The 27,455-nt window shown below is 47.1% G+C and overlaps 1 protein-coding gene across 1 annotated transcript in view; it reads left to right on the plus strand.

Annotated features, from left to right (window-relative positions):
* Positions 1-5,515: 5,515 nt before the first annotated feature.
* LOC308130136 (phosphatidylinositol 4,5-bisphosphate 3-kinase catalytic subunit gamma isoform) overlaps positions 5,516-27,455 on the plus strand; it is a gene marked incomplete at both ends in the record, with an annotated part of 64,453 nt that continues 42,513 nt past the window's right edge. The window contains 14 exons of the mRNA XM_080496336.1: positions 5,516-5,738; positions 5,841-5,972; positions 6,157-6,873; positions 7,042-7,203; positions 7,298-7,391; positions 7,452-7,636; positions 7,730-7,818; positions 7,910-7,942; positions 8,107-8,247; positions 8,341-8,450; positions 8,733-8,925; positions 9,030-9,096; positions 9,302-9,380; positions 20,178-20,418. Coding sequence (XP_080352462.1) covers positions 5,516-5,738; positions 5,841-5,972; positions 6,157-6,873; positions 7,042-7,203; positions 7,298-7,391; positions 7,452-7,636; positions 7,730-7,818; positions 7,910-7,942; positions 8,107-8,247; positions 8,341-8,450; positions 8,733-8,925; positions 9,030-9,096; positions 9,302-9,380; positions 20,178-20,418 — 2,466 coding nt within the window. The remainder of the gene's footprint in view (positions 5,739-5,840; positions 5,973-6,156; positions 6,874-7,041; positions 7,204-7,297; positions 7,392-7,451; positions 7,637-7,729; positions 7,819-7,909; positions 7,943-8,106; positions 8,248-8,340; positions 8,451-8,732; positions 8,926-9,029; positions 9,097-9,301; positions 9,381-20,177; positions 20,419-27,455) is intronic.

A 27,455-nucleotide genomic window follows, 5' to 3' on the forward strand; every position in this document is an offset into this window, starting at 1 on the left:
GTGATTGACATCCTGCGCTGGAACCACCTGAGCTGTTTTGCACACATTCTCAATTTAATCGTGAGAAATGCAATCCAGCAGCCTCAAATTCAAGAGGTCATCAAAAAAGTGAAATCCATCACTGAGTATACTCGTCGGAGTACAGTGGCCTCTGCAAAGCTCCGCAAGATCCAGCTGCAGATGGGACAGCCACAACTGCGACTGAAACAAGATGTTGCAACACGATGGAACTCCACATATTACATGCTGAAACGAGTCACAGAAGTTAAAGACCCACTCATCTCCACTCTGGCCCTGGTAAATCCTCAACTCCAAGCACTGTCCCTGGATGATTGGGGAATGATCAAAGAGGCATGTGAAATCCTGCAGCCTTTTGAAGAGATGACTGTGGAACTCAGTTCAGAGAGGTACGTAAAATGTTGAAAATATAGAGGGACAAATAAATGTATGTACAGTGTTGTCCTATATCTTGGAAGAGAATATTGCCTGAAAATATGAAAATATGATTTATTTATATAAAGGTTACGTCTTCTTAACTTTAACTGGGACTCAACGACTAAGACTCACTGCATGTGGCCAAAAGTGTTTACTGCTGTAGTAAAGGATTAAAAGAGGAACATGTTGGAAAATAGGAGATGGATGGATTGATGGATGGATAGGGGAATTGAGCTAAAGCTCACTGTTTTAATTTATAAACAGTAATGAACAGTGTTTGACTTGGCTCATTCATCTTGACATTAATAAGCAGTGAAGACATCTTTCCTCAAACAGCTCATAAATCCATCATGAAACTAATTTCTAAACTCTGATTTTGTTATTCAAATGAATACTGAGGCATGTCAATGGGAAAAAAACTAATATTGGTCCTGTCAACAGTTAAGATAGAAAATAACACCCAAATATAATAAGTTTTATCTTCCAGTAACAGAATGCTAGACATTTATTAAATATTAGAAGACAAAAAAAAAAAAAATACAACTGAGAATTAATGCTGCGATTTTAAAATGATGAATCCAAGAATAATGCAGCTTTGCAGTGCCCGAGACTAGGTCCAATTAGAAGTAGAACTTTATTAATAACAGGCTATAACTGCATAATGATAATTCTGAGCACCATGGTATCCAATTGCCTTGCAAAACTACTCTTATTACAATGGTTTATTAATGACAGTTTGACAATAGTCCACCATATGTAAACAAATATTGAACCCTGCTGAAATGCAGCGTTTGTCTTCCAATATGGTGGCATGACATAAATCACATGACCCTTGATGTCACACAGTGGAGATGTATTAATAAGTGAAGCTGGTATCAAAACATGGAGTTTGTAGCTCCACTCTTCTGGATGAATGCACGATCCGCAGGAGTGATACTGTTTCTACATAGTATCCTAGTTACATAGTAACTACCTAGGCATGACCCCAGCAAATGAGTTGTGATTTTGGAGTATGGAGTATGGAGTATGGAGAGGAGCTCTATGACCGGGGCCTGATTCGAGACGTGACAGCATGTTTTGCTGCTTGTTGCCTACATGAGTTTTTCTGAGCACATGGTACAGAAGCAACCACCTGGCTACGCCATTTTTTGCACCAGCAACCAAGGGCCTGCCATCTCATTTCAACTCCTCCAACCACGGCCTGTGCCATATGGAATCAACTCAGCTGGATCGCAATGTCTTTCTAAGACCCTCTGTCATGCCCCACTCCTCAGAGGCCTCTTAGGGGCATGGTTGGGTTTTTTCCCTCTTCTGTCTCTCCTCCACTTTTGTTTCAGGCTGTGTTTGAGGAAGTGGAGTTGCTGGGGGATTCATTACCTGATTCAGTTCAGCTGCGACGACCGGGTGGAGCTCGTCTTCTCCTGATCAGCTGCACCTTTTAAACGGGCGCTCGACTCCACTCGGCGCTGGATCGTAACGCTCCCTGCGTTAGTATGCCTGCATGTGTTGTCTCTCAGTTTATGTTTTATACTAACGCCGCTTCGTTCTGCTTTCCTTTTGAAGACTCGCCTGCCTCAGCTTCCCCTGCTTCCGGACCCACCATGACCAGACCCGACTCTAGCCGCCAGTAGCTCCCGCTTCCGCAACGCAGCCTCGGCCTCCTGCCTCCGGAGCCTGCAGAACCTTCTGTCACTCCCTTTGTTAAAAAATAAACTCATCCAGTGTACCTGTCTGTCTCCAGCTGGTTTCTCCGCACCTGAGCCTCCGAAGTCCCACCGTAACAGTACGATCCAGCCAACACGAGCTCAGCGGAGAACCAACAAGGAGCAGATTTGACTGCTGCCGTCCAGCAGGCCTTGGCTAATCAGGACTCCAGGTTGGGTCATCATGACGCCCTACTTCAGAGTCTGGTAAAAAATAACCGTGCTTTATTAAACCAGGTCTCACAGTTAACCTCCAGCTCTTTGCTCGCTCTGCTTCATCTTGCACCACGGTGCCGGTCCCAACTCTTGACCTGACAACCCAGCTCCCCGACCTGATCACCCAGCTCACCAACCTGATCACCCAGCTCACCAACCTGATCACCCAGCTCACCAACCTGATCACCCAGCTCACTAACCTGATCACCCAGCTCACCAACCTGATCACCCAGCTCACCAACCTGCCTGCAATTTCCGTGAGCCCCCTGCACCAACTCCTGAGAGGTATGTGGGAGACCTCGGTTCCTGTCAGGCCTTCCTAGCCCAGGTGGGCCTGGTTTTTGAGCTGCAGCCCTTAACCTACTCATCTGACTGCGTCCAGGTGGCGTCCCTGCTGGGACTCCTGTCTGGGGCCGCTAGGGACTGGGGAACCGCCCTGTGGGAAAGCCAGGCCCCAGTTTGCCAGTCCTACCAGTCCTTCATCATGGAGATGAAGGTTTTCGACCATCAGAATCAGAATTAGAATCAGCTTTATTTGTCATAGTACAGGGAAGTACAACAAAAATTGGTGGGGGGGGGGGTGCTCCCACAGAGCCACCGTGCACCACAGAACATAGACAAACAAGACAGGTAAGAAAAGACAGTGCAATATAGTGCAGTGCTAAGAATATAAAAATATAAATATAAATATAAAAATATAATATAGAAATCTAGGTAGTTGTTGGTTGTAGTTCTGGGGGGTTGAGGGGGGAGAGGGGTGGGGTCATGGCAGTCTATCTGTATGTGTGTGTCCATGTTCATTGGTTGACCTGATCGCCCAGGGGAAAAAAACTGTTTCTCAGCCTGCTGGTGCGGGACTTGATTGACCTGTAAGCGTCTCCCTGAGGGCAACAGGTCAAACAGGGGGTGGGCGGGGTGAGCGGGGTCGGCGGTGATGGACCTGATTCTCCTGAGGCAGCAGAGTGAGGAGATGTGTTCAAGGGTGGGCAGAGGGCAGCCGATGACTTTTTGGGCAGTGTTTATGACCCTCTGCACCGCCTTCCTGTCCTGGGCTGTGGAGTCAGCGTACCACACACTCAGGGAGTGAGTTAGGATGCTCTCCACAGAGGAGTGGTAGAAGGCCAGCAGCAGCTTGGGGTCCAGGTTGTTTTTCCTGAGGACTCGCAGGAAGTACAGCCGCTGCTGAGCTTCTTCACCAGGGTCCTGATGTTAAATGTCCAGGAGCAGTCGGAGGAGATGTGGGGCCCAGAAACCTGAAGGTGGTGGCAGTTTTCACCTGTTCTCCATTTGTGAGGAGGGGTGTGTGGTCCTGTCTGTTTTTCCTGAAGTCCATGATGAGCTCGTTAGTCTTTTGGACATTCAGGGTCAGGTTGTTGTCCGAGCACCAGCAACACAGTTTCTCTACCTCGGCCCTGTACGCTGTCTCATCCTAGACCACGGTGGTGTGTCCGTATATTTAATAATGCGGTTGGTTGGGTGGGTCGGGGTACAGTGTATATAGGACGTATAGTAGAGGGCTTAGGAGGGGCCTTGAGGGGATCCGGTGCTGAGTGTGAGTGTGGAGAAGTGGTGGGGGCCGAGTTTCACAGACTGTGGGCGACTGGACAGGAAGTTTTTAATCGAGGTGCAGCTGGGGAGGGGGATCTGGAGCTGCAGGAGTTTGCTGAAGAGAATGCCCGGGATGATGGTGTTAAACGCGGAGCTATAGTCCACGAAGAGCATCCTCACGTAGCTCTTACTGGTCTCCGGGTGGCTCAGAGCTGTGGGAACTGTATGGGCGATGGCATCCTCCATGGACCAGTTTGCCCTGTAGGCAAACTGATGGGGGTCGAAGGAACGAGGGAGGCAGTCTCTGATGTGCTGGGAGACTGATCGCTCTAAACACTTCATGATTACAGGCGTCAGAGCTATTGGTCTGTAATCATTTAGGCTGTCTATGGCAGTTTTTGGGGGGATGGGGATGATGATGGAGGCCTTCAGACATGTGGGGACGGTGGCATGTGTCAAGGAGAAGTTGAAAAGTGTGGTGAGGATCCCTGCCAGTTGGGCTGCACATGCTTTTATCACCACCTCCGGGATACCATCGGGACCAGCAGCTTTCCTGGAGTTCATTGCTCGTAGATTTTTCCTCACCTCATGCTCCTGGAGGGATAGAGGTGGGGTGCTGGAGTCAGGGGGAGCCAGTGTCTGCAGGTGTGTGGTGGAAGTCTCGAACCGGGCAAAGAAGTGGTTCAACTCCTCTGCCAGGCTGCTGCTGCGGCTGGTGGAGGGCGTGGGAGAGGGTTGGCCTTTGTAGTTGGTCAGGGCCTGGATGCCCTTCCACATCTGTCGCGGGTTGTTCTCCATCAGGTATCCTTCTATTTTCCTCTTATATGAGTCTTTGGCCTTTTTGATGCCTCTCCTCAGGTCAGCTCTGGCGGTGCTGTAGAGAACCCAATCACCCTTCCTGAAGGCTGCATTGTAGGCTCTGATCAGGGTCTGGACTTCGGTTGTCATCCAAGGCTTCCTGTTTGGGAAGACCCGGATGCGTCTTTCCTCTATGACATTATCTACACAGCACTTAATGTAGAAGAGGACAGACTCTGTGTATGTGTCCAGATTCTGGTCTTCAAAAATGCTCCACTAAGTGCTGGCAAAGCAGTCCTGTAGCTGGAGGAGAGCGTTTTCGGGCCAGGCTTTGATGGTCTGAATTGCTGGGGTTGTTTGCCTCCTGAGGGGGGTGTAGGCTGGGAAGAGCATCAGGGAGAGGTGGTCTGATAATCCGAGGTAGGGGGGGGGGGGGGTCGCTCTGTAGGCATGCTTAATATTTGTGTAAACACAGTCCAGTGTGTTTTCACCCCTGGTTGCACATTTCACGTGCTGGTGGAATTTGGGGAGGACAGATTTAAGGCATGCTTTATTAAAGTCCCCTGCGATGATATGGACCCCATCCGGATGAGCTCTCTGTTGTTTGTTTACCATATCCAGCAGAAGGCCGAGTGTTGAGCTAATGTTAGCATCAGGGGGGATGTAAACAGCAGTCACAATGGCTACCGTTAGCTCTCGTGGCAGGTAAAACGGTCTGCATCTTACTGTCATGGCCTCCAGGTCCAGTGAGCAGTGAGTGTCGATTTTCGTGCTGTCTGTGCACCGTCCACGGCATGGATGCTGGGGACTGACTGATGCTCATTTGCCAGGGTACTCGCAGCACAGCTGAGTTTGGTGTGGAGTTCCGGACCCTGGCCGCTGGAAGTGGTTGGAATGCTGGAGCCCTCCAAGGGGTCTTCTTCCGAGGCCTTCCGGAACACCTGAAGGATGAGTTGGCCACCCGTGAACGCCCACGAGGCCTGGAGGGACTTATCTCCCTCTGCATCAGCGTGGATAACCGCATCCGGGAGCGTCAGCGTGAGCGTTCTCTCCGTTGGACCTGGACTACATCCCAAACATCAGGTCGAGCTGGGCAGTATGGAGGCCTCGTCAACTGTCACGGACGCTGAACCCATGCAGTTAGGCCGGACTCGCCTTACTCCGCAGGAGAGGAGCCATTGCCGGTCAACCAACATGCCTGCCTCTACTGTGGAGAGTCGTGCCACTACATCGCCAACTGTCCTCAGCGCCCGGGAAAAGGTCGGGCTCCCAGTAGGTGAGGGGTTACTGGTGAGCCGAACTGTTACTAGCTCCCCTCAATGTCTCCAACTGCCTGGTACTCTCTGTTTCATGACTCAGACCTTGTCCGTATCTGCTCTGGTGGACTCCGGAGCAGAGGAAAATTTTATGGATCTCCAGCTAGCTCGTCAACTCAATATCCCATCTGTTCGGCTAGACTCCAAGCTCGAAGCCGGCTCTCTCACTGGTCTGCACTTAGCCCAGGTCAGCCATAAGACGGTCCCTGTCACCTTGGTCCTCGCTGGGAATCACCGGGAGACCCTCACGTTTCATCTGATCAACCACTCTCGACCCCCCCTAGTTCTGGATTACCCTTGGCTGAGGAGCCACAACCCCCGTATCGACTGGGAGAAGGAGGAGGTGAGCTCTTGGGGTCCCCAGTGCACGAATAACTGTCTCCGTGCAGCCCTGACCCCCTCAGATACTCCAAGGCCCGCACCTCCAGAGGTGGTGGACCTCACCTCAGTTCCTGCTGCCTACCACGACCTGGCACCAGTTTTCAGTAAAAGTAAGGCACTGTCCCTTTCCCCACACCGACTTTATGACTGTCCGATCGATCTACTTGCCGGGTCCACACTGCCCCGCAGCCGACTGTACAATCTGTCTCGTTCTGAGCGTGCGGCGATGGAGACCTACATCCGGGAATCTCTGGCTGCTGGCATCATTCATCCCTCCTCGTCCCCAGTGGGAGCTGGATTTTTCTTCGTCAGCAAGAAGAACGGCTCCCTTCGTCCCTGTATCGACTTCAGAGACCTAAATGACATCACCATCAAAAACCGATATCCGTTGCCTCTCCTCAAGTCTGCGTTCACCCCCCTCCATGGTGCCACCATCTCTACCAAGTTCTCCGGATCTCCGGAATGCTTACCACTTGGTATGCATCCGGGAGGGAGACGAGTAAAAGACGGCCTTCAACACCCCCCCTTGGACACTTCGAGTACCTGGTGATGCCATTTGGACACGAATGCCCCTGCTGTGTTTCAGGATCTGATGAATGATATCGTGAGAGATATGATTGACCATTTCGTGTTTATTTATCTAGACGACATCTTGATTTATTCCCGAGACCCCGAAGAACATGCCCAACACGTCTGCCAAGTTCTGGAAAGGCTCCAGAAGAACCAGCTCTACGTTAAGGCTGAGAAATGCGAGTTTCACAGGTGGATGCCTCTGACTCTGGTGTGGGAGCCGTTCTCTCCCAACGGTCACCCACAGATTATAAGCTCCACCCATGTGCTTTTTTTTCCCATAGGCTCTCTTCAGCAGAACACAATTATGATATTGGGAATTGCTTGCAGTAAAACTGGCCCTAGAAGAGTGGAGGCACTGGTTGGAGGGAGCCGAACAACCATTCATCGTGTGGACGGATCACAAGAACATTGAATACATCAGGTCAGCCAAGCGTCTCAATTCCCACCAAGCTTGATGGACTTTGTTTTTCGATCGTTTCAGGTTCACTTTGACTTATCGTCCTGGCTCCCGCAACATCAAGCCCGACGCCCTGTCCCGTCAGTTTTCCATAGAGGAACAGTCTCCGGAGCCTGCTCCGATCCTTCCCAAGACCTGCACCATTGGCTCCCTCACATGGGAGATTGAGGACCTGATTCAACGGGCTCTCCAGCAACAACCTGATCCAGGTGATGGTCCCCTTCATTCCATGTTTGTGCCTGAGTCCGTACTTTCCCAGGTCCTGCAATGGGCTCACTCCTCTCGCCTATCCTGCCACCAAGGCGTATCCCGCACCTTGGGGGTCCTGTGGCGGAAGCTCTGGTGGCCCACCGTGGACCGCGACATCAGGAGGTTCGTGGCAGCCTGCACTGTTTGCGCCCAGAAAAAGGCCTCCCACCAACCAAGCTCTGGTCTCTTACAACTCTTGCCCATCCCTACCCGTCCCTGGTCCCACATTGCAGTCGACTTTGTCACAGGCCTTCCCCCCTCCAACGGTAAGATCACTATTTTGATGATAGTGGACCGTTTTTCCAAGGCTGCACATATTGTTGCCCTTCCAAAACTTCCCACAGCAAAGGAAACTGCAGACCTGCTGGTGGCCGAGGTATTCTAGGTGCATGGGATCCCCGCCGATATAGTGTCGGACCGTGGTCCCTAGTTCACCTCCGAGGTTTGGCGAGCTTTTTGTTCCATGCTGGGGGCCAAGGTGAGCTTGTCATCTGGTCTTCACCCCCAGTCTAATGGGCAAACAGAGAGGCTCAACCCGGAGATGGAGACCTTCCTCCGATGTGCGACCTCTGTGAACCCCTCTGCCTGGAGCGATCATCTACCCTGGGTCGAGTATGTGCACAATTCCCACACTAACTCATCCTCTGGCCTCTCCCCCTTTCAGTGTTCCTTGGGGTATCAACCTCCCTTGTTCCCCTCTGAGGGACTCGAACTTGCAGTCCCCTCCATCCTGGCATCTATGAAGAGGTGTGAAAGGGTCTGGAAGCGGGCCCGGTCAGCGCTACTCCAGGCCAACCGAAGACGGGTCGCGGCTCCCGTATTCTCTCCTGGACAGAGTGTGGCTTAAAGCCAAGGGCCTGCCACTGAGAGTCAAGTCCAGAAAATTGGCACCCCACTTCGTGGGACCATTTGAAATCGAGAGGATCATCAACCCGAGTGCGGTACGCCTCAAGCTTCCCTCCTCTATGCGCATTCACCCCACCTTTCATGTATCCCAGGTGAAACCAGTGGAGGAGAGTAGTCTGGCCCCCCCCTCCGTTCCCCTCCACCACCCAGGATGTTGAATGGCGGCCTGGTCTATTCGGTGCGCCGGCTACTGGACGTCCGTCGCTGGGGACGGGGCCTCCAGTACCTGGTTGACTGGGAGGGCTATTGTCCCGAGGAACGCTCCTGGGTTCCCCGGAGATGCATTGAAGACCCGGACTTGATCCGTGAGTTCCACCGACAGAACCCGGGACAGCTGAGTCGGGTTTGTAGAAGGGGGGGTACTGTCATGCCCCACTCCTCAGAGGCCTCTTAGGGGCAGGGTTGGGTTTTTTCCCCTCTTCTGTCTCTCCTCCACTTTTGTTTCAGGCTGTGTTTGAGGAAGTGGAGTTGCTGGGGGATTCATTACCTGATTCAGTTCAGCTGCGACGACCGGGTGGAGCTCGTCTTCTCCTGATCAGCTGCACCTCTTAAACGGGCGCTCGACTCCACTCGGCGCTGGATCGTAACACTCCCTGCGTTAGTATGCCGGCGTGTGTTGTCTCTCAGTTTATGTTTTATACTAATGTCGCTTCGTTCTGCTTCCCTTTTGAAGACTCGCCTGCCTCAGCTTCCCCTGCTTCCGGACCCACCGTGACCAGACCCGACTCTAGCCGCCAGTAGCTCCCGCTTCCGCAACGCAGCCTCGGCCTCCTGCCTCCGGAGCCTGCAGAACCTTCTGTCACTCCCTTTGTTAAAAAAATAAACTCATCTGTCTCCAGTTGGTTTATCCGCACCTGAGCCTCCGAAGTCACACCGTAACACCCTCACCCACTCTGCTTCCCTATGGCTGCTGATATTAGTTTGGTTGAGAGTAAAAGCTGCGTTACCCTCATTCCATTGGTAGTTGATTGGCATTATAGTCAGATGATATTTATTCCAAGTCTTTTTTTTCCTTCTTCTATGGTCCTTGTTCGGCAGCTAAGGCATACATCATTATATGATTAAGAGCATTTTATTGTTGGAACAGTTTTTGTGTTGGTAACAGGAAAAGCAAGGGAATCTCATCCTGTTGCTGTCTTTATATTGGCATGACTGCGGGCCGGCTGGCAGTTGTAGTCTTCTCTGTCTGTCTGTCTATTTCTCTCTCTTTCTCTCTCTCTCTCTAAGCTGCCATGCCATTCAGCTCAGGTCACCTTCTTCATGGAGTCTTTTTTTTTTTTTTTGCTTTTGACTGACAGCAGCAGATGATACTCTCACCTCTGCTGCTGGGTTCAAGACACACTCCTGTGCTCACTGAAAAACATGCCTGTGAAGTTTGATTATTTGTTCAGTGAAGAAGAAGAGGAATTCTCAGTTGTTTTCTAATATTTGTTGGCTTTTGCCGCTATTCTTTCTGTCTCCTCTGCTTCTTTCCACTTTCTCCTGCTGTACGTCCTTCTATTCCTGGACATTCCATTGGAGGAGAAGCTGAGTCCGGCAGACAAACACACCCTAAATAAGGCCGGATGTCACTACTCCTCCCCCCAAAAGCCCTCCATCCTGATCCCTCCACTCATACAATGCCTCCCTTTCAGCTCCTCATGTCCCTCCAACATGCAGAGTTTACATTCATCTTTTGCAGAGTGTTGATTAGGGATGGAAATTGCTAAGATTTTTATGATTACGATTACATTTTTGGTAAGGATGTACCAATACCGATATCAGTATTGGGTATCGGTTTGATACCAGGCACGAGTACACCATTTACTGCAGCGCAGTTTACGGCGCTTCGCTGCAAGGCATGAGTGGGCAGTGAGGGGGGGGGGGGAATTTTTTTGGCCCTCTTTTTGGAAAATTGACCTTCAAAATTACACTTGGAGGCTCAGTGCCTGCAACAGTGGAATTAAATGGATCTGCTGCTACTTAAGCTGGCTTTAGCAGCCAAAACACTGTTTTATTGAAAAAAAAATATTTTGAACATCAGTACATCCCCATGCAGTAATGACATTCAAATAAAATCTGTGTCATGTATAGGAGGTGGTGTGCAGATGGACTGACGCACAGCCTCACAGACTTCCATAAAAACCTGGTTCATTGAAGTCCAGGGAACACGAGGAAAGGCAGGAGACACAAGGGCAACAAGATGAACTGACAGACAATGGAGGAAGAGGGGTTTATATACAAAGGTAAGGGAAGCGCACAGGTGGAACTCAATGATGGGTTGAAGTAGAGGGAGAAGGCCATTGGTTAATAGGAAACATGAGGTGAGACACACAGGGGCAGACAGAGACCTGACACGTCTGTGGAAAAAAATTAACGTGTCTATTTAGCCTAAGTACTTGTATCGGTGAGTACTCAAATGCAAGTACTCATACAGTACATTTTTTGAAAAAAGGGGGTATTGGTGCATATCTAATTTAAGGACTTGGACAGCTTCTTTAAAAAAAAAAACTGAACTATATAACGATGCCCTTTTGCTTAAAATATTGTTTTGCGTTCTCTTTCGAGTCAACAATATCTGAAATATAAACTACTCACAAAAATGGATATTTGGCTTCCTGGTGAAATCTGTGGAAAATGTTGGTGCTGCAGTGATATTATAGCATGAAACAGTGGCGTCGTGCATTTCAGAGCCAGGCCTGCTGGTCTGAGTCAATCCACCCCTGATGGCTGAAATGTGATTGGTTAAAAACTTTACTATGGAAGTACGTGTCTGAAAGCAGCGCAGCCGGGGAGAAGCGATGAGAAGAAGCGGACAGACCATTTGGAATTATTTAATAAGTATTCATGGACAAAATATAATCAACATCAGTCTGTGATATTTTTCTTAGGCCTGCAGAGAAGCTTTGAAGGCCCTGACGGCCTGCCACTGTCATGAAAGTAGGAAATGTAAGTACAAGCATGCATGACTTCCTCTTCTCAAACAGTTTATTAAAACAAAATCCAACAGCAGTGGAAGGTAGAAACAACAAAACATGTCCATGTCTCAATATCTTGTCATGTGCCCTCAAGCATCAATTTCAGCTTTACAATGACGTCTCCTGCTGTTCAAATTTTGACTTGTTGTCTGCTGACGCATGGTGGCCCTCAGCTCATTGAGGTTCTGGGTCCAGAGTTAGCAACCTCTGCATGGTCACTCAGCTGATCCAGTGGTTTTCTATAGATTTGGGTCTGCAGTAAGTGCAGGTTACTCCATTTGAGGTCCCTCAATCTCCAGGTGCCGTTCCCTAATAAAACCTGAGCTGGAGCATTGTGATCCATGAAGATGAAATGAGGCCAGTGATGGTCATGCAGGAGCACAATGACTGGGTTAATGCTGTTATTTATGAAGTATGGGCTTGTCACTATACCATTCACAAAGTATAGGGCAGTTCTGTATTGACTAGACACACCTGCCTACACTGTAACACCTTCACCACTCGTCTGGTGACAACAGTGGCTCCTTGATGTCTCTAACAGCATTGGTGGCCATCATTTGCTCCGATCAAGAACTTTATTGCTACATGTTCATGAACACACACTTCACTACAGAGGAGTCCAGCTAAATGTTCCCTGGTCCACGAAGACCATGAGGCCCGTGCGTCCCTGGTGGTGTGGTCAGGTACCTTTGCACATTGTCCAGATCATCTGACGTGACACTTGGAGCCTGTCACTTTCATAAATGTGCCTGGTGTTGAGTGGATTCATCATCCGGTTTCAGAAGGACTCTGTTCACAATGAAGCAGTCATCAGTCTGGGCTGTGGATAAAGGATGTCCATTTCTGTTTGTTCTTTTTTCTTCCAGTGTCTCTGTGTCTCTCTTCGACCTGCTGATGATGCTCTGTTGACATGTTGCTCTTGGCTGAGAACATCCCTTTTGAAGTTTTTGAAAATGTGAACAGTATGATGAGGAGTGTTTAAATACCAATACTGATTGATCCAGGAGATGTATTGGTCCATTCATAGATCAAACACCTGTTGGGAATGTTAAGCTCCTTGTTAGAGAATAGGAAGTTGTGCAAACATCATTAAAATTTTTGAACATATGGACATGCACATTCAAAAGTTTAGAAAAGGTCACTTTAAGTTCACCTGTAAAGATCAAAGTCGTGTGGCGGTAAGGGGCACTACAAATTTAATGACAACGCCAACCCCGGGAACGAAGATTAAAACAGACTTATTTCCAGGGTTAAAAGAAAGAACACAGATGAGTTCATATAAGGATAGCAGAGACGCGTTTCCAGGTGGAGTCAAATACAATGCTTTATTTTGTTCACACTCTAAAAAACTAACCTGGTATAAAAAAGTGTTAAGTTCCCTTCTGCAGCAACTCGGCTTACCATCAATGGAGGTGCACTGGTGGAGGGGGTCCAACGAAATCAAATCAAAAGAAGGTGACACACTCACAACTACGGGAGGGGGAGTGCTCAAACACCCACACCAGGATCGCACAGCACACAAAGGGACTCCACCACCCGGGACACACCAACAAAGATGGCTGCCAATAGCTGCAGGAGGAGGAAACACAGTAAAAATATAATTCTAAGAAATGAATCCGCACAAAAGTAAACAAGCATTCCACACTGACAGCTTGTTTTCAAACAACAACAAGAAAATAACTCAAATATACCCACAGGTCATGTCTTTGACCAGAGATACTAAATGAAGAAAACAAAACACAATAAACTATAGTAATCGAATATGAATGACAAATAACAGTATCCGGATGAAAATGATAAATTACTAATCTCCTTTTAGGTTCAAACCCTCATTCGATCGCAATAGGGTGGTTTACAGGTGTTCCCCAGGCAGCTGGACACACACACACACACACACACACACACACACACACACACACACACACACACACACACACACACACACACACACACACACACACACACACACACACACACACCAAGAGGCTACACTCGGCAAGGCCCAGCACCGAATGAGGCCACGTGGCAGACGAGCGGTGGTTTTGGTGAAGGAAGCCTGATAGTTCGAAACATGTCCATACGCCCGGCTCCGTGGAAACCTTGGGCTCAACAGTCACAGTAGTATATTCCCGATTAGGCGAAACAGCAGTGTATACATTGTTCAGTGAGCTTCCCGCGTCTCTGAGGCTGGCGATCTTCCGTCTTTCGCCACTCACTGAGCCTTAGTCCTGCGCTGCTGGAGTGCCCAGGATTTGCTCAATACATAGATCTATTACTACGGGCGCTAGCCAGCTAATGTTAGCGTGAATGCGAGCGACAGAATATGCCTCCTGGCTGCAGTGTAAGCTCAGGTTTAGGAGGCTGACGATCACCACTCTCTGTCAGTGTAGAGTATTATTAAAACAGGGAATATTAAGGGGCTATAATAAAAGCCCCTTAAAACTCATGAAACGTTGAGGATGAGGCCAAAAAAATCACACACCTACCAATCAGAGAAGCCACGGAGTGGACAACCGGAGTGCTCAGGCCAGGTAGAGGGAGGAGCACATCCCAGGAAGGAGCAAAGGATTTGGGGGAGAAACTTGGTCTCTTTTATTCTTCCACCCCGTTACTTGGCTTGATTGAATTATTAGCAGCAGCATGTGATACTGATACAGTGCATTTCAGCTGAAATTCATACAGTATATCCCAAACTTTTTCTAAGTAGCGTAATAATGACCACTCATAAATGGAGGGGATGTCTTGTGAATTGTATGCCAGAAATTGCCATTGATAGAAACAGAAAAATATAAGGTTATTTGGGCTGTAATGAACATGTGAGGGAAATTTTCTATATTATTGAGATTATTGAACTTAGTGTTCATACGTGAAACTGTTGATGATTTCCAAAACTGACCAAGTCCTTAAGAACAGATCAATATATCTGCACTCTGTTACGAGTACATACAAGTGTTATTTACTCTGGCATTGTCTGTCCATACAGTTGTAGTGTACAACCGCATTGCCAGATGATGCAAGAGGGTGGGGAGACCATGTGACAGAAGATATACTGCCATGTGAATGGAGGAACAGCTATTCAGGCTTGTAACAATTTCTGTTTCAAAATGTCTTTAATGCTGGTGTGTGTCAGTCGAGGTGTGTTGTGGTGAATAGAGGATGGCACCCCATCCAGCTGGGTAGAACTCTGACATTGTTTGCATCTGAGGACCAGTGCGTCGGTGTCACTTCTTAAAATGTTGGCATCCATACCGTGCACATCTATAGATTTTGAGGGGAGAGGGCAGAGATCATTTTGGATACCTCAGCCATTGATATATTTTATAACATGACAAGATGTTGACTGAACGAGGTAGAACATTAGAAGGAGGAAAGGACTTTAAAATATCAAATATGCTGTCTTTTCGATAAAATGATTATTGAAGTCATTTGCTAATGTCAAAGGATCACTGATCAATTCACCTTTGATTTCCATTTCAAGAGGTACCATCTCAAATTTTTAACTTTTACCGAGGACTTTACTTAAAATTTGCCAAGTCCCCCCCCCCCCCCCCATTACCTTGTGTGCTTTCTATGACGTTAACAAAGAAGTTTGCTTTGGCTTTCCGTATGCTTTGTGTGACTTTATTACAAACATGTATAATTTTTTCTCAGTCAGTGGACAGGCCCATCTTTAAGTATTTTTGTTGTTAACATTGTTTCCCTTATTTTTAATAAGTTTCTACAATTTTGGTCCAGCCAGGGTAGGCTTCCCTTTTTGGATTTATGACTCCCCCTCCTGGAGAAAGATGAAATCACTTCTCTTAGCTTAGTGGCAAATTATTCACTACCTGTTTCGATACTTGGGGATAAAATTTCATCCCAGTTTAGAATTTTTAGTGCATCACCAAGGTTCTGACTCAGGGTGTATACTCAGTAATGGGGGGGGGGAGTTGTACTGTATGATCTTTTGTATCTGTGTTTAGTGAGTCTACAAGTAAATAGGATTAGATTATGATCTGAGAACCCTGTGAAAAGATTATAGGTTTTGGCAATTCTATCTGGTTTGTTTGAAAAAAGAAGATAGTAATAGTGCCACAGGTGTGTTTCCCTCTCCTCTTGCTGCATGTTTCTTTCTTTTTTTTTTGCTGCATGTTTCAGGTGGGCGTGTGAGGCGGTTGTGCTCAGAGAGGGAAGAGCTGTTCTGTGTGTGTCGGACACACACACACACACACACACACACACACACACACACACACACACACTACCCATTTTAAAATGATGCTTTGCATCCACATGGCTGCTTTTTAAATGGTAAACTGACAAATGAAACATTCACATGTCAAGACTTGAGATTTTCTCACTTGCTCACGTAAAACGTGCTTCCTTCCTTGAGCTATTTGCCCGAATTTACATCCCTTTGTGGTCACACACCACTTTGGTGTGCAGTGTATGATTTCTTATTGTGAACTGACAATAATTTCTCCAGTTGTATACCCCGACCTTCCCTCCATGTGGAAAACGCACCATGCAATCAGTTGTGCATATTAAAAGCAGTTTTACACCTTTTATGTGGAAATTAGTCATTCCTTTCTGTCTGAGTCCAACTTTACCCTCAAAAAGAAGTGACCAAAACTGGACTTCAACTGTTTCAATCACCAGATATCAGCTGAAAAGGTTTCGGAGTTTCATCAGCTACCTGCGACACTAATACGCAGTTTTAGAAGGTGAATGGATGAACAGATTGGTGCATAGCTGTGATGCAAACCATCAGCCTGCAAAGCTGCATCTCGGTTTGTGGGCCTGACTTCACCAAGGAGGCGGCTGCTTGTCTCCATCCAGTCGCAGATGAGAAAACCTGAACCGTAACGGACTACACCTGACCACTCCTACACTTTGTGCAGTGGAAACGGGGCTAAAAGCTTAATGACATGAGACAGGCTGAGAGAAGCAACTCTCAAAAGGCAACTCTGACAAACAAAGAAAACTTCGCTGCTTATATCATTCTGCGAGACATTTATCCAATTAGCATAATAAAATAAAGATGACTCATGTCAGCATCTCTTCTTAATTAGCACCTCTTTCAATCTTCAGCCTCTTCTGGGAAGGATGTGCTGTGACTTATCCTATGACCTTATCTAGAGCCTTTGGAGCCAGCTTGCATGCCATAAAGCAGAATCCAGGACACACTGGTAAAAGAGATTCTTAACCTCAATGTGTTTTTTTTCTGATTAAATAAAGGCCGATGAAAGGATAATATGATGGTAAAACAAGGATTAAACATGTATGTGAAGATAAAAGAAAATATCCTTGACTAGAAAATCCACAAAAACATTCGTAGCTCGCTTGCCCGTCCATGTAGCAACACAAAAAATATAAAATATTAAAGCTGAGGTATTGCAGGTTGACATAGCTAAAAACCCCCAGTTTAATTTTGTTTGTTTGTACCTTCTACTTTTTGTCTTTTCTGTTTTTTCTTTCTTTCTATTGCCATTGTCTCCTTTTCGTATTGCACTTCCTATATATACGTTGATCGTAACTGTTTTTGTAATTTTTCTGTAATATATTCGAGTGCAATTAAGTTTATTGAAAAAAAACCCAGTGTCAGGAGTCACACACCTCGCTCCAGCACCGGATCCTCTCTGGCACTCCTGCAGGCAATCAGCTAATTGATTGTCAAGCAGTCTTAAGCCCTGCAGGGAGGAGGGTCCGGGGCCAGAGGATTGCTAGTCTTCACTCCGTGTGGAGGTGCGTCGGTGTTGTCCTCCCCGGGGGGTGAGTGTCCTCCCCGGGGTGGTTCCTGTTCCTGTTCCCGTTCCTGTTCCCGTTCCCGTTCCCGTTCCCGTTCCCGTTCCCGTTCCTGTTCCTGTTCCGACGCCAGCTCCAAGAAGTTCCCCGTCCCGGTTCTGTTCCAAGAAGTTCCCCGTCCGGGTCCCGTCCCGGTTCCGTTCCAAGAAGTTCCCCGTCCGGGTCCCGTCCCGGTTCCGTTCCAAGAAGTTCCCCGTCCGGGTCCCGTCCCGGTTCCGTTCCAAGAAGTTCCCCGTCCGGGTCCCGTCCCGGTTCCGTCCCCAGAAGTTCCCCGTCCGGGTCCCGTCCCGGTTCCGTCCCCAGAAGTCCCCCGTCCCCGTTTCCAAGAAGCCCGCGAGTTCCCCAGGCCCCCAATGCCCGAGATCCCCGAGAGGCCCCCCCAGAGATTCCCCCGGGTCCCGTCCCGGTTCCAAGAGGCCCCCCCCAGAGATTCCCCCGGGTCCCGTCCCGGTTCCAAGAGGCCCCCCCCAGAGATTCCCCCGGGTCCCGTCCCGGTTCCAAGAGGCCCCCCCCAGAGATTCCCCCGGGTCCCGTCCCGGTTCCAAGAGGCCCCCCCCAGAGATTCCCCCGGGTCCCGTCCCGGTTCCAAGAGGCCCCCCCCAGAGATTCCCCCGGGTCCCGTCCCGGTTCCAAGAGGCCCCCCCCAGAGATTCCCCCGGGTCCCGTCCCGGTTCCAAGAGGCCCCCCCCAGAGATTCCCCCGGGTCCCGTCCCGGTTCCAAGAGGCCCCCCCCAGAGATTCCCCCGGGTCCCGTCCCGGTTCCAAGAGGCCCCCCCCAGAGATTCCCCCGGGTCCCGTCCCGGTTCCAAGAGGCCCCCCCCAGAGATTCCCCCGGGTCCCGTCCCGGTTCCAAGAGGCCCCCCCCAGAGATTCCCCCGGGTCCCGTCCCGGTTCCAAGAGGCCCCCCCCAGAGATTCCCCCGGGTCCCGTCCCGGTTCCAAGAGGCCCCCCCCAGAGATTCCCCCGGGTCCCGTCCCGGTTCCAAGAGGCCCCCCCAGAGATTCCCCCGGGTCCCGTCACCGTTCCAGCTCCCCTTTCCCTGTTCCCTCAATAAACCTGATGTTTGCAAACAACTTCCTGCTTGAGGTCTGCTTTTGGGTTCAGGACACTCCACACGCCGGCTCCCAGCCGTGACACCCAGCTTGGTTTGATAATGACAACACTGCCATTATTTACATGGCTGCTAGGGGGCGCTGTAAAAAGGTAACTCCTGGTCGTATGTTTTGCAGAGAACAGTCTCCAGTAAAATAGGTCAAATGAAAACCATGGTAACAAAGACAGAAACAATGCTTGGTTAACAATGTGGTTAACAATATGTCGAATCTGCAATATGATGTACATCTCTGTGTTCTTTGATAATTTCATACTTTAACCTGCAATTTGGCCTTGGGGGAATTGCCCCATGGTAACTTTCAGTTTCAACTGAACAGCTCAAGAGATATGATTACATACGGTATAGGACAGACAGACACATACACACACACACATATATATATATATATATGCACACAAACTATTCATTTTGCATCTTTGTTGAACATAAACTTTCACAGTGCTGATAGTAACAGGAAGTAAACTCTACCTTTAATAACTGGTTTAACTTCCTTTTACAGCAGTAACGTGAAACAAACTGTGCATGCTATTTAATGAGCCGTGGGTGCGTTGTGCGTGCATGTGTGTGTGGGGCCCAGACATCCATGTGGATGAAACTTTGACACGTTACATCTACCAAAGCATTTCTATCCTGGTATCAGGCTCCTCCCATGTGGAACCAACTGAAGAGGTTGCTATAATCTGTTTTAATGTGAGGCTTGAAATCTTCCTCTCTTGCAATGCTTCGGCACAACAAGTGAAAACGTACCTACTCAAGATCAAATTGGGCTGAATGTAGCCCCCTGAAAAGAATAATTTGATACAGTATTACAGAATGGTTGTTTTGATCTAGTGCCACGCAATAAAAATCAAGTAGCACAACCATCTAATTTAAAGAGCATCTGCATCCACAGTGACCTCATAAAATAATGAGCAAAACCACTAAAAGTGTCTGTGCTTGTGTTCATCCATTTGACTTGGGGGCCGTCCACACCATGAAAATGGTTAACCTAAACGTGCTGTTTCTGGCCTATCATCCACATGAGACGGTTTCAGAAGCATGAAACTGTTTTTTTTTAATTAATTTTTTTAACACGGGTGCCAGAGTGGGGAAATTGCAAAATCCCCAGTTTGTGAAAGTTGTCAAAAACAATCATCTGTGTAAAAAAAGATGACATAATCCTTCCCGCTGTCCAAAACATATAGAACACTATAGTTTCTATTTTAAAGATCTATGATATTTGTCGTCTTCTGCATTTTTGGTGTGTTTGGTGAGTCACAGCACCCCTAAAGGCCTGGCACACATGCCTTGAAGCCTTGTGTTGAGCCGTGTTCATAGTGATGTGCGGATGGAGATTTTTTGGAGAAGACTGAAAAAAAAGGGAGAAAAAAAGATCATTTTAAATGTTGTGTGGATACAGCCATGAAATCAAAAAGGTAGATTTAATGTTTCAGTGTATCTAGTACACAGCAGTTATCTGTCATTTGAAATCTGACTTGTAATCACAACAAGAAACAGGGAAGTCACTTTTGTGCCATTGCCAGTAAAAACTTATCTATATTATTCCCGTTGTGAAGAACTGTAATGAAGAACGAGGAAGTCCCTGAACAATCACAAAAAGAGCACACAGCCACTCTCACAGTCAAACAGGTACTGACTCACACAGTCTGAGCCTCGGGACATGAGCAAACCGGTACGACTTGACGTGAGCTAAGATTCTCTGTGTTGTCCTTTTTGAACAACCTCTGTGTTATCTCGCAGGGATGCTGCATTGAAAAGCTTTTCTCTCTTTAAGGTCCAAATGGAAGCAGCTGTGCTGTCCAAGATGTGGATGCAGGGCCACTTCGAGAACAACCTGAAGTTTATTTGCGAGTTCGCGCCCGGGCTGGGCGTTCTGCAGACATCTCTTGATGAGGATTACAACATGTGTTGTGAGTCAGTGACGCTCTTTCTGCCTGCACAGTGCAGCGTCTACCAGCTGAGACTACGCATCTGCATGCAGGTATATATGCGAATGGACTATTTGTAGAAAACGTGTCTTCAAACTGATTACTTTTTTTCTTCTTCTTAATCTGAAAAGCTCAGGTGTTATTCTAAGAGATGCAAGTGGCTGATTACAAACACTCACATTACTGTAATTAAGTAGAATGTTGTTATATTTTTATTATCTTTAAGATTTAAGGCCCATTAGCTGCACATCAATGAGAAATAAAGTGGAAATTAGGGATAAGCGAGTACACCACTACCTGTATCTGTATCTGTATCTGTTCAACCAGCTAAATAATCTGTATCCGTGTCCGTGCTCGGAGTGGGCGTGGCTCAATTCAAACTGGGTGGGGCTTAAATCGGTACATTATTTTAAGTCTGTAATTGATATGGATTGATCAGAAGTTGCTTTATTGATTGTTTATTTGAAAACTATTTACAGAACAGCCTCAGAATTGAGATTCAATGTTTTATATGTAAAAAAAACTATATATTATATACTATATAGAGCTTAATTTGTGACATTTATAATCTATTTATTTTTATGAACAGCCACATACAATACACATATTAATATATAACTTTGTGTGTTCAGCTATACAGTATGTGTGAATGTGTGTAAGTGGTTTGTAAGAATATTTATTTTTTAATGATCTGTGTGAACCTGGTGATTCATGTAAACATCCAACGGTGGCAAACAGGGAAATAATATGTCAGCCTTGTTCACTGTATTCTTCTGAAAAGCACCACGTTCAGTACGAGCAAAGTTTTCTGACGTACTTTACATCACCAGCCAAACTAAGAGCAAGCAGACGGTTAAATAAAAAACCACGACAGGAGTAGAGGCAGAGACAGATGTGACACAAGCCACTTTCAGCTCTGTCTTGTCAAATGCACCGTGTACGTTATGAAACAAGTTCACCAAGTAACTTTGGCACTGTATGTGACTGGCCAATCACAGAGCGTGAAGACAGTCAGTTACCAAATGAGGATTTTCCTTCAGCACGAGCACGGACAGTGACGAGTTTTACTCGTAGTATGCTCGGACTCGTAAAAAATACATCATCCCTAAGTGGAAATTGTTGGGGGAAATGCGCTGCTCTACCTTGTTTGGACCTCATCCCACAGTAGTCTGAGACGGTGTTTAAGTGCATATGACGTTATTACATCAATGCGTGTCGGATGTTCACGGATTTCCATTTTACAACCCACAAGACACGAGAGGCACAAGAGAGCAACAGCGAGATCACTGTTGGTTTCATGGAATCTTACCAAAGCAAAGAAACATTTGCTTGATGCCAAGTTGAATAAAAAACACGCAATTAATATGGTTGATTAAGTTTTAAGTCACAACGGGAAAAGCAAGACGATGGCTGTGGAGCAGTTACAGGTGCGTTTACACATAATGATGGCAGGTTTGGCACGAATCTCAATTCCTGACCGCAAATCATGATTTTGACCTCAATTCTAGGATTCAGGACCGAGGCGTCACGGACAGTCACCACCTTTTATCATGAGTTACAAGTAAGAGCAGGAAACCGTCGCGGATCATCACCAGTCGTTACACACCGTCAGCATTATTGTTCCGCACTCATGTGCACATGTGCTTTTGACCCAAGCCTATCGTAAGTAGTGAGTGATTTTCATTGTAGCAGTTCATTCAATAAGCTCCCTGAGGAAAGCTTTGAGTTAAAGCTCCTCAGCCAATCAGCTGCTTCCAACCCAGGTGAGGATCCCCATGCGCAGTGACGCCAAAATCGCCATCCGCCCCTTTATGCAGGGTCCGCGTTCCAGCGCTCAAGATTCTCCGTCTCCCGTCTGAACAACCACAAATTAGAAGCAAATAAAGATAGACACACGGCTCAGAACTTCTGAAATGAAAAGGTGGAGAACGCCAGGCAGCAGAAATTGAGATATTTCCGGGATCGTTACCATATGTTACGGAACGTGCATGGAAGTGAGCCCAACGTGAAGCATGACAACTCACTGTCCTCAGTGCTGCAAAAAAGCGCTGAAACGGAGATGAAGGGGAACCCGTTGGTTTTTTAGGGGGCTTATTGTCACTGGCCCATCCAGTTTTCTTGAGGCCCACCCACAATCAAAATCATGGCGCTGCTCCTGTGCACCGCACGAGAGTAAATGAGGATCACTGTGTCAGGTGTGTCTGGTGGAGGCAGGCCTTCGTCCAGGCTGTAAAACAAGTCAGGTCTGCAACTGAGTTTAAAAATATATAACACATCCTGTTATTCTACCAACAGCTGTCGAACAGTTCACACACTCCAGATCGCTCAGCATTCAGATAAATTCCATGGAGTGGATCAGAAAGTAGGAGGCTGCAGGGAGCGAATGCTGTCATGCTGTATAACACATCAACACGCATCACAACTAATTCACATGCTTAATTACAAACTTCCCGAATACACATTTTTATTTATTAGTTTATTTGATCGGGACAGTGCATGTTAATGAACATCTGTAAAACAGTGTAAATATGCCAGATTATAGCAAAAATGCTAATTTCCATCTGCATCAAATGATTCTTCATATTCTTGTAAGATTTATTGGCAGCTAAAAAGATGTTCCGCAAACATCAGGAATGTCATACGCATTTAAGAACTATATTCAGATACATTACATCACATAAAGAATATCAGGTATGTGGCAGGAATGACGGAAAATGGTATTGGTAACTCGTCGTGCTGATAAAGTAAGCGCCCCTGTCGGATAATACTGCGACAAGAAGAGTGGAGGATTTAGTAGACGACTGTTCTTCACGTCTGATCACTGACAGAAACAGTGATCAGACGTGATCACTGAAACAGAATCCAGAAACAGACTTTGTGATGCACATCTTGGCCTCAGGATTGTATGGAAGAGTATTAGGCCCACTGAAGAAAAAAATAAATTCGGAGGCTAAGAAAAAAAGACAGCCCATCATGTCGAAAATCCCTTATCAGTATGAGGACTATAAGACAGAGTGCAGCTGCAGAGTTGTTCCGTTGGAAGTTCATTGAGTACGAAGGAAAAAGGCACGAAGCCCGGGGTGCTTATAAAATGTTAATGTTAATCAAGGAAATCCTGCGTAAAATCATGTGTCCAGAAGCAGTAATCAACCCTATATAGTCAGAATTAAGTGATTTAAAGTGATTTCACATCCATGCCCAAATGATGAGGGATGGACCAACGTCTCGCCGTGAAAAAAAAATCTTGGCTTTGATTTTCGACTTTTTCTGGAGTGGAATGAAGTTTGTTGGGTTTTTTTTAGCTCCGAAAAAAAAATATCTTTGCTTTGATTTTTGACTTTTTCTGGAGTGGAATGCAGTTTGTTTTGTTTTTTTTCCTCTGAAAATAAAAAATCTTGACTTTGATTTTTGACTTTTTCTGAATTACATGAAGGTTGTTTTTTTTAGGCTCCGAATTATTTTTTTTTCTTCAGTGGCCCGAATATACTCTTCCATAAGATTGAGATGACAGGATACATCAGAGGGATTTCTTCATCCCTTCACTGTCACTTTTCTCACTGATTGGTGAGTGAATTCATTCATTTTTTTATTTGACAATCTAACTGGTGTACTATAACAAAAAGTACAATAGTAGTAATAAGTTCATTTATATGGCAGGTTTTATACTTCAAATACAACAGAACACAATTAAAAACAATAAATGGATGAATTGAGAAAAGAGAAACAAATGCAGCACTGAAACAACAATTATGGTATTTAAAAAGTAACAAACTGTAAATCTCTCCTTATATTTCTGTCTGTTTCATTGTGTAAATATTACATATTTGGTTTTGCTCTTCCTTTTTTAGTTTCACACTTCCTTTTTTTCAAGGGTGGTTTTTATGTGAGCTGCAACACAAGTTTTGAAAATCCCAGGTTTAAATTGTTACTACAATCACCTTCACTACTATTAATCATAATCATAATGATGATAACAACAATAATAATAGTAATAATGGTAACATCAGCTAAAACATCTGCAATTAAAACAATTTAACTGACATAGCGCAAAAAGCCTGCGACTGTTCCGGCCCTTGGTTTGGAATGCACGGCTGATTTTCTTTGTGGAAGGTGACTCCAGTTCTTTTGTTTAGCCGTTCCAGTGTTATCTTATCAGATAAACCACCCTGTTTCTGCTAAATTTGGGAAAAAAGAGCAGCTAAAAGAAACTCTGAATTGTATTTATTAGAAGATTGATTGACTGATATATATATATATATATATATATATATATATATATATATATATATATATATATATATATATATATATATATATATATAAAATTCCCCTCTCGCCCTCCGTGGGCGGTCACCTGTTTTTCTATTCCAAGCTCGGGTCCTCTACCAGAGGCCTGGGAGCTTGAGGGTCCTGGTCCTCTACCAGAGGCCTGGGAGCTTGAGGGTCCTGGTCCTCTACCAGAGGCCTGGGAGCTTGAGGGTACTGGTCCTCTACCAGAGGCCTGGGAGCTTGAGGGTCCTGCGCAGTATCTTTGCTGTTCCAAGTACTGCACTTTTCTGGACTGAGATGTCCGAGGTTGTTCCAGGGATCTGCTGTAGCCCCTCCTCCAGTTTGGGGGTTACTGCCCCGAGGGCACTACTGTCACCTTCACCTTCCAAGCCTCTCCAGTTCCTCTCTGAGCCCTTGGTATTTCTCAAGTTTCTCATGTTCCTTCTTTCTGATGTCACCATCACTTGGTACTGCTACATCCACCACCACGGCTTTCCTCTGCCCTTTATCAACCACCACGATGTCTGGTTGGTTCTCCATTACCATCCTGTGTCTGTATCTGGAAGTCCCACAGGATCTTCATCGGTCATTCTCCACCACCTTTGGGGGGGTCTCCCACTGTGACCTTGGGGTTTCCAACCCATACTCTGCACAGATGTTTCGGTACACTATGCCAGCCACTTGGTTATGACGTTCCATGTATGCTTTCCCAGCCAGCATCTTGCACCCTGCAGTTATGCGCTGGATTGTCTCAGGTGCCTCTTTGCACAGTCTACACCTTGGGTCTTGTCTGGTGTGGTAGATCTGGGCTTCTATGGCTCTGGTGCTCAGAGCCTGCTCCTGTGCAGCCAGGATGAGGGCCTCTGTGCTGTCCTGTAGGCCAGCCCTCTCTAGCCATTGGTAGGACTTCTTGAGATCAGCCACTTCAGTTAAGTTCCGGTGGTACATCCCATGTAGGGGCTTGTCCTCCCATGGTGGTCCCTCTTCCAGCACCTCTTCATCTCGCCATTGTCTGAGACTTTCGTTGAGTATGTCATCCGTTGGAGCCCTGTCCTTGATGTACGTATGGAGCTTGGATGTTTCATCCTGGATAGTGTCTCTCACGCTCACTAGTCCTCGGCCTCCTTCCTTACGGCTAGCATACAGTCTCAAGGTGCTGGATTTGGGATGGAACCCACCATGCATGGTGAGGAGCTTTCGTGTCTTAACATCCGTGGTCTGTATCTCTTCCTTTGGCCACCTTATTATACCCGCAGGGTACCTGATCACTGGCAGGGCGTAGCTGTTTATTGCCCTGGACTTGTTCTTGCCATTGAGCTGGCTTCTTAGGACTTGCCTCACTCGCTGGAGGTATTTGGCCGTTGCCGCTTTCCTTGTTGCCTGTTCAAGGTTGCCATTTGCCTGTGGTATTCCCAGGTACTTGTAACTGTCCTCAATGTCTGCTATTGTTCCTTTTGGGAGTGAGACCCCTTCAGTGTGGACTACCTTGCCTCGCTTTGTCACCATCCTACTACATTTCTCAAGCCCGAATGACACCCCAATGTCATTGCTGTAGATCCTGGTGGTGTGGATCAGGGAGTCTATGTCCCGTTCGCTCTTGGCGTACAGCTTGATGTCATCCATGTAGAGGAGGTGACTGATCGTGGCCCCGTTCCTGAGGTATCCGTAGCCTGTCTTGTTGATTATTTGGCTTAGGGGGTTCAGACCTATGCAGAACAGCAGTGGGGACAGAGCATCACCTTGGTATATGCCACATTTGATGGACACTTGTGCAAGTGGCTTACCATTGGCCTCGAGGGTGGTTCTCCACAACCTCATCGAGTTTGCAACGAACGCTCTTAGAGTCCTGTTGATGTTGTACAGCTCCAAGCATTCAGTGATCCATGTGTGTGGCATTGAGTCATAGGCTTTCTTGTAATCAATCCAGGCAGTGCACAGGTTGGTATTACGGGACCTGCAGTCTTGGGCGACTGTTCTGTCAACTAGGAGCTGGTGTTGGGCTCCTTTGGTATCTCTACCAATGCCCTTCTGTGCTTTGCTCATGTATTGATCCATGTGCCCGCTTATCTTAGCCGCGATGATGCCTGACATGAGCTTCCATGTTGTGGAGAGGCAGGTTATTGGCCGGTAGTTGGATGGGACTGCACCTTTGGTGGGATCCTTCAGGATCAGGATTGTTCGCCCTTCGGTTAGCCATTCTGGGTGAGTCCCATCTCTGAGCAGCTGGTTCATTTGTGCTGCCAGGCGCTCATGGAGAGCTGTGAATTTCTTTAGCCAGTAGACCTGGATCATGTCAGGGCCTGGTGCTGTCCAGTTTTTCATACCTGAGACTCTTTCTTGGATGTCTGCCGCTGTGATGGTAACTGGATTCTGTTCAGGGATGTTGCTGTGTTCCTCCCTCAGAGACACACGCCATTGAGCACTGATGTTATGTGCTGCCTCCTTTTCCCATATGCTCTTCCAGTACCTTTCAGTTTCCAGCCTTGGTGGGTCTACTCGGCTGTTATTACCCTGCCACCGAGCGTACACTTTCACAGGTTGCGTTGTGAACAGCCTGTTTATTCGCCTGGCTTCAGTGTCTTTCGTGTACCTCTTTAGGCGGCTGGCCATGGCTTGGAGTCTTTGTTTGGCAGTTTCAAGTGCTTCAGGTATGGGCATCTGGGTGTACCTCTTGGGTAACGGTCTTTTCATTGCACCTCTCTGGGCCTCTGTCAGTTGACTCACTTCTTTCCGTGTTGCCTTGATCTTAGCCTCCAGCCGTCTTTTCCATGGTGGGTGTTGTTTCTCATGGCTCCCATGGTTGCTCTTATAGCCAAGCATC

This window comes from Blennius ocellaris (genome assembly GCF_963422515.1).
Source record: "Blennius ocellaris genome assembly, chromosome: 5".
In the NCBI taxonomy this organism is placed as follows: domain Eukaryota; kingdom Metazoa; phylum Chordata; class Actinopteri; order Blenniiformes; family Blenniidae; genus Blennius; species Blennius ocellaris.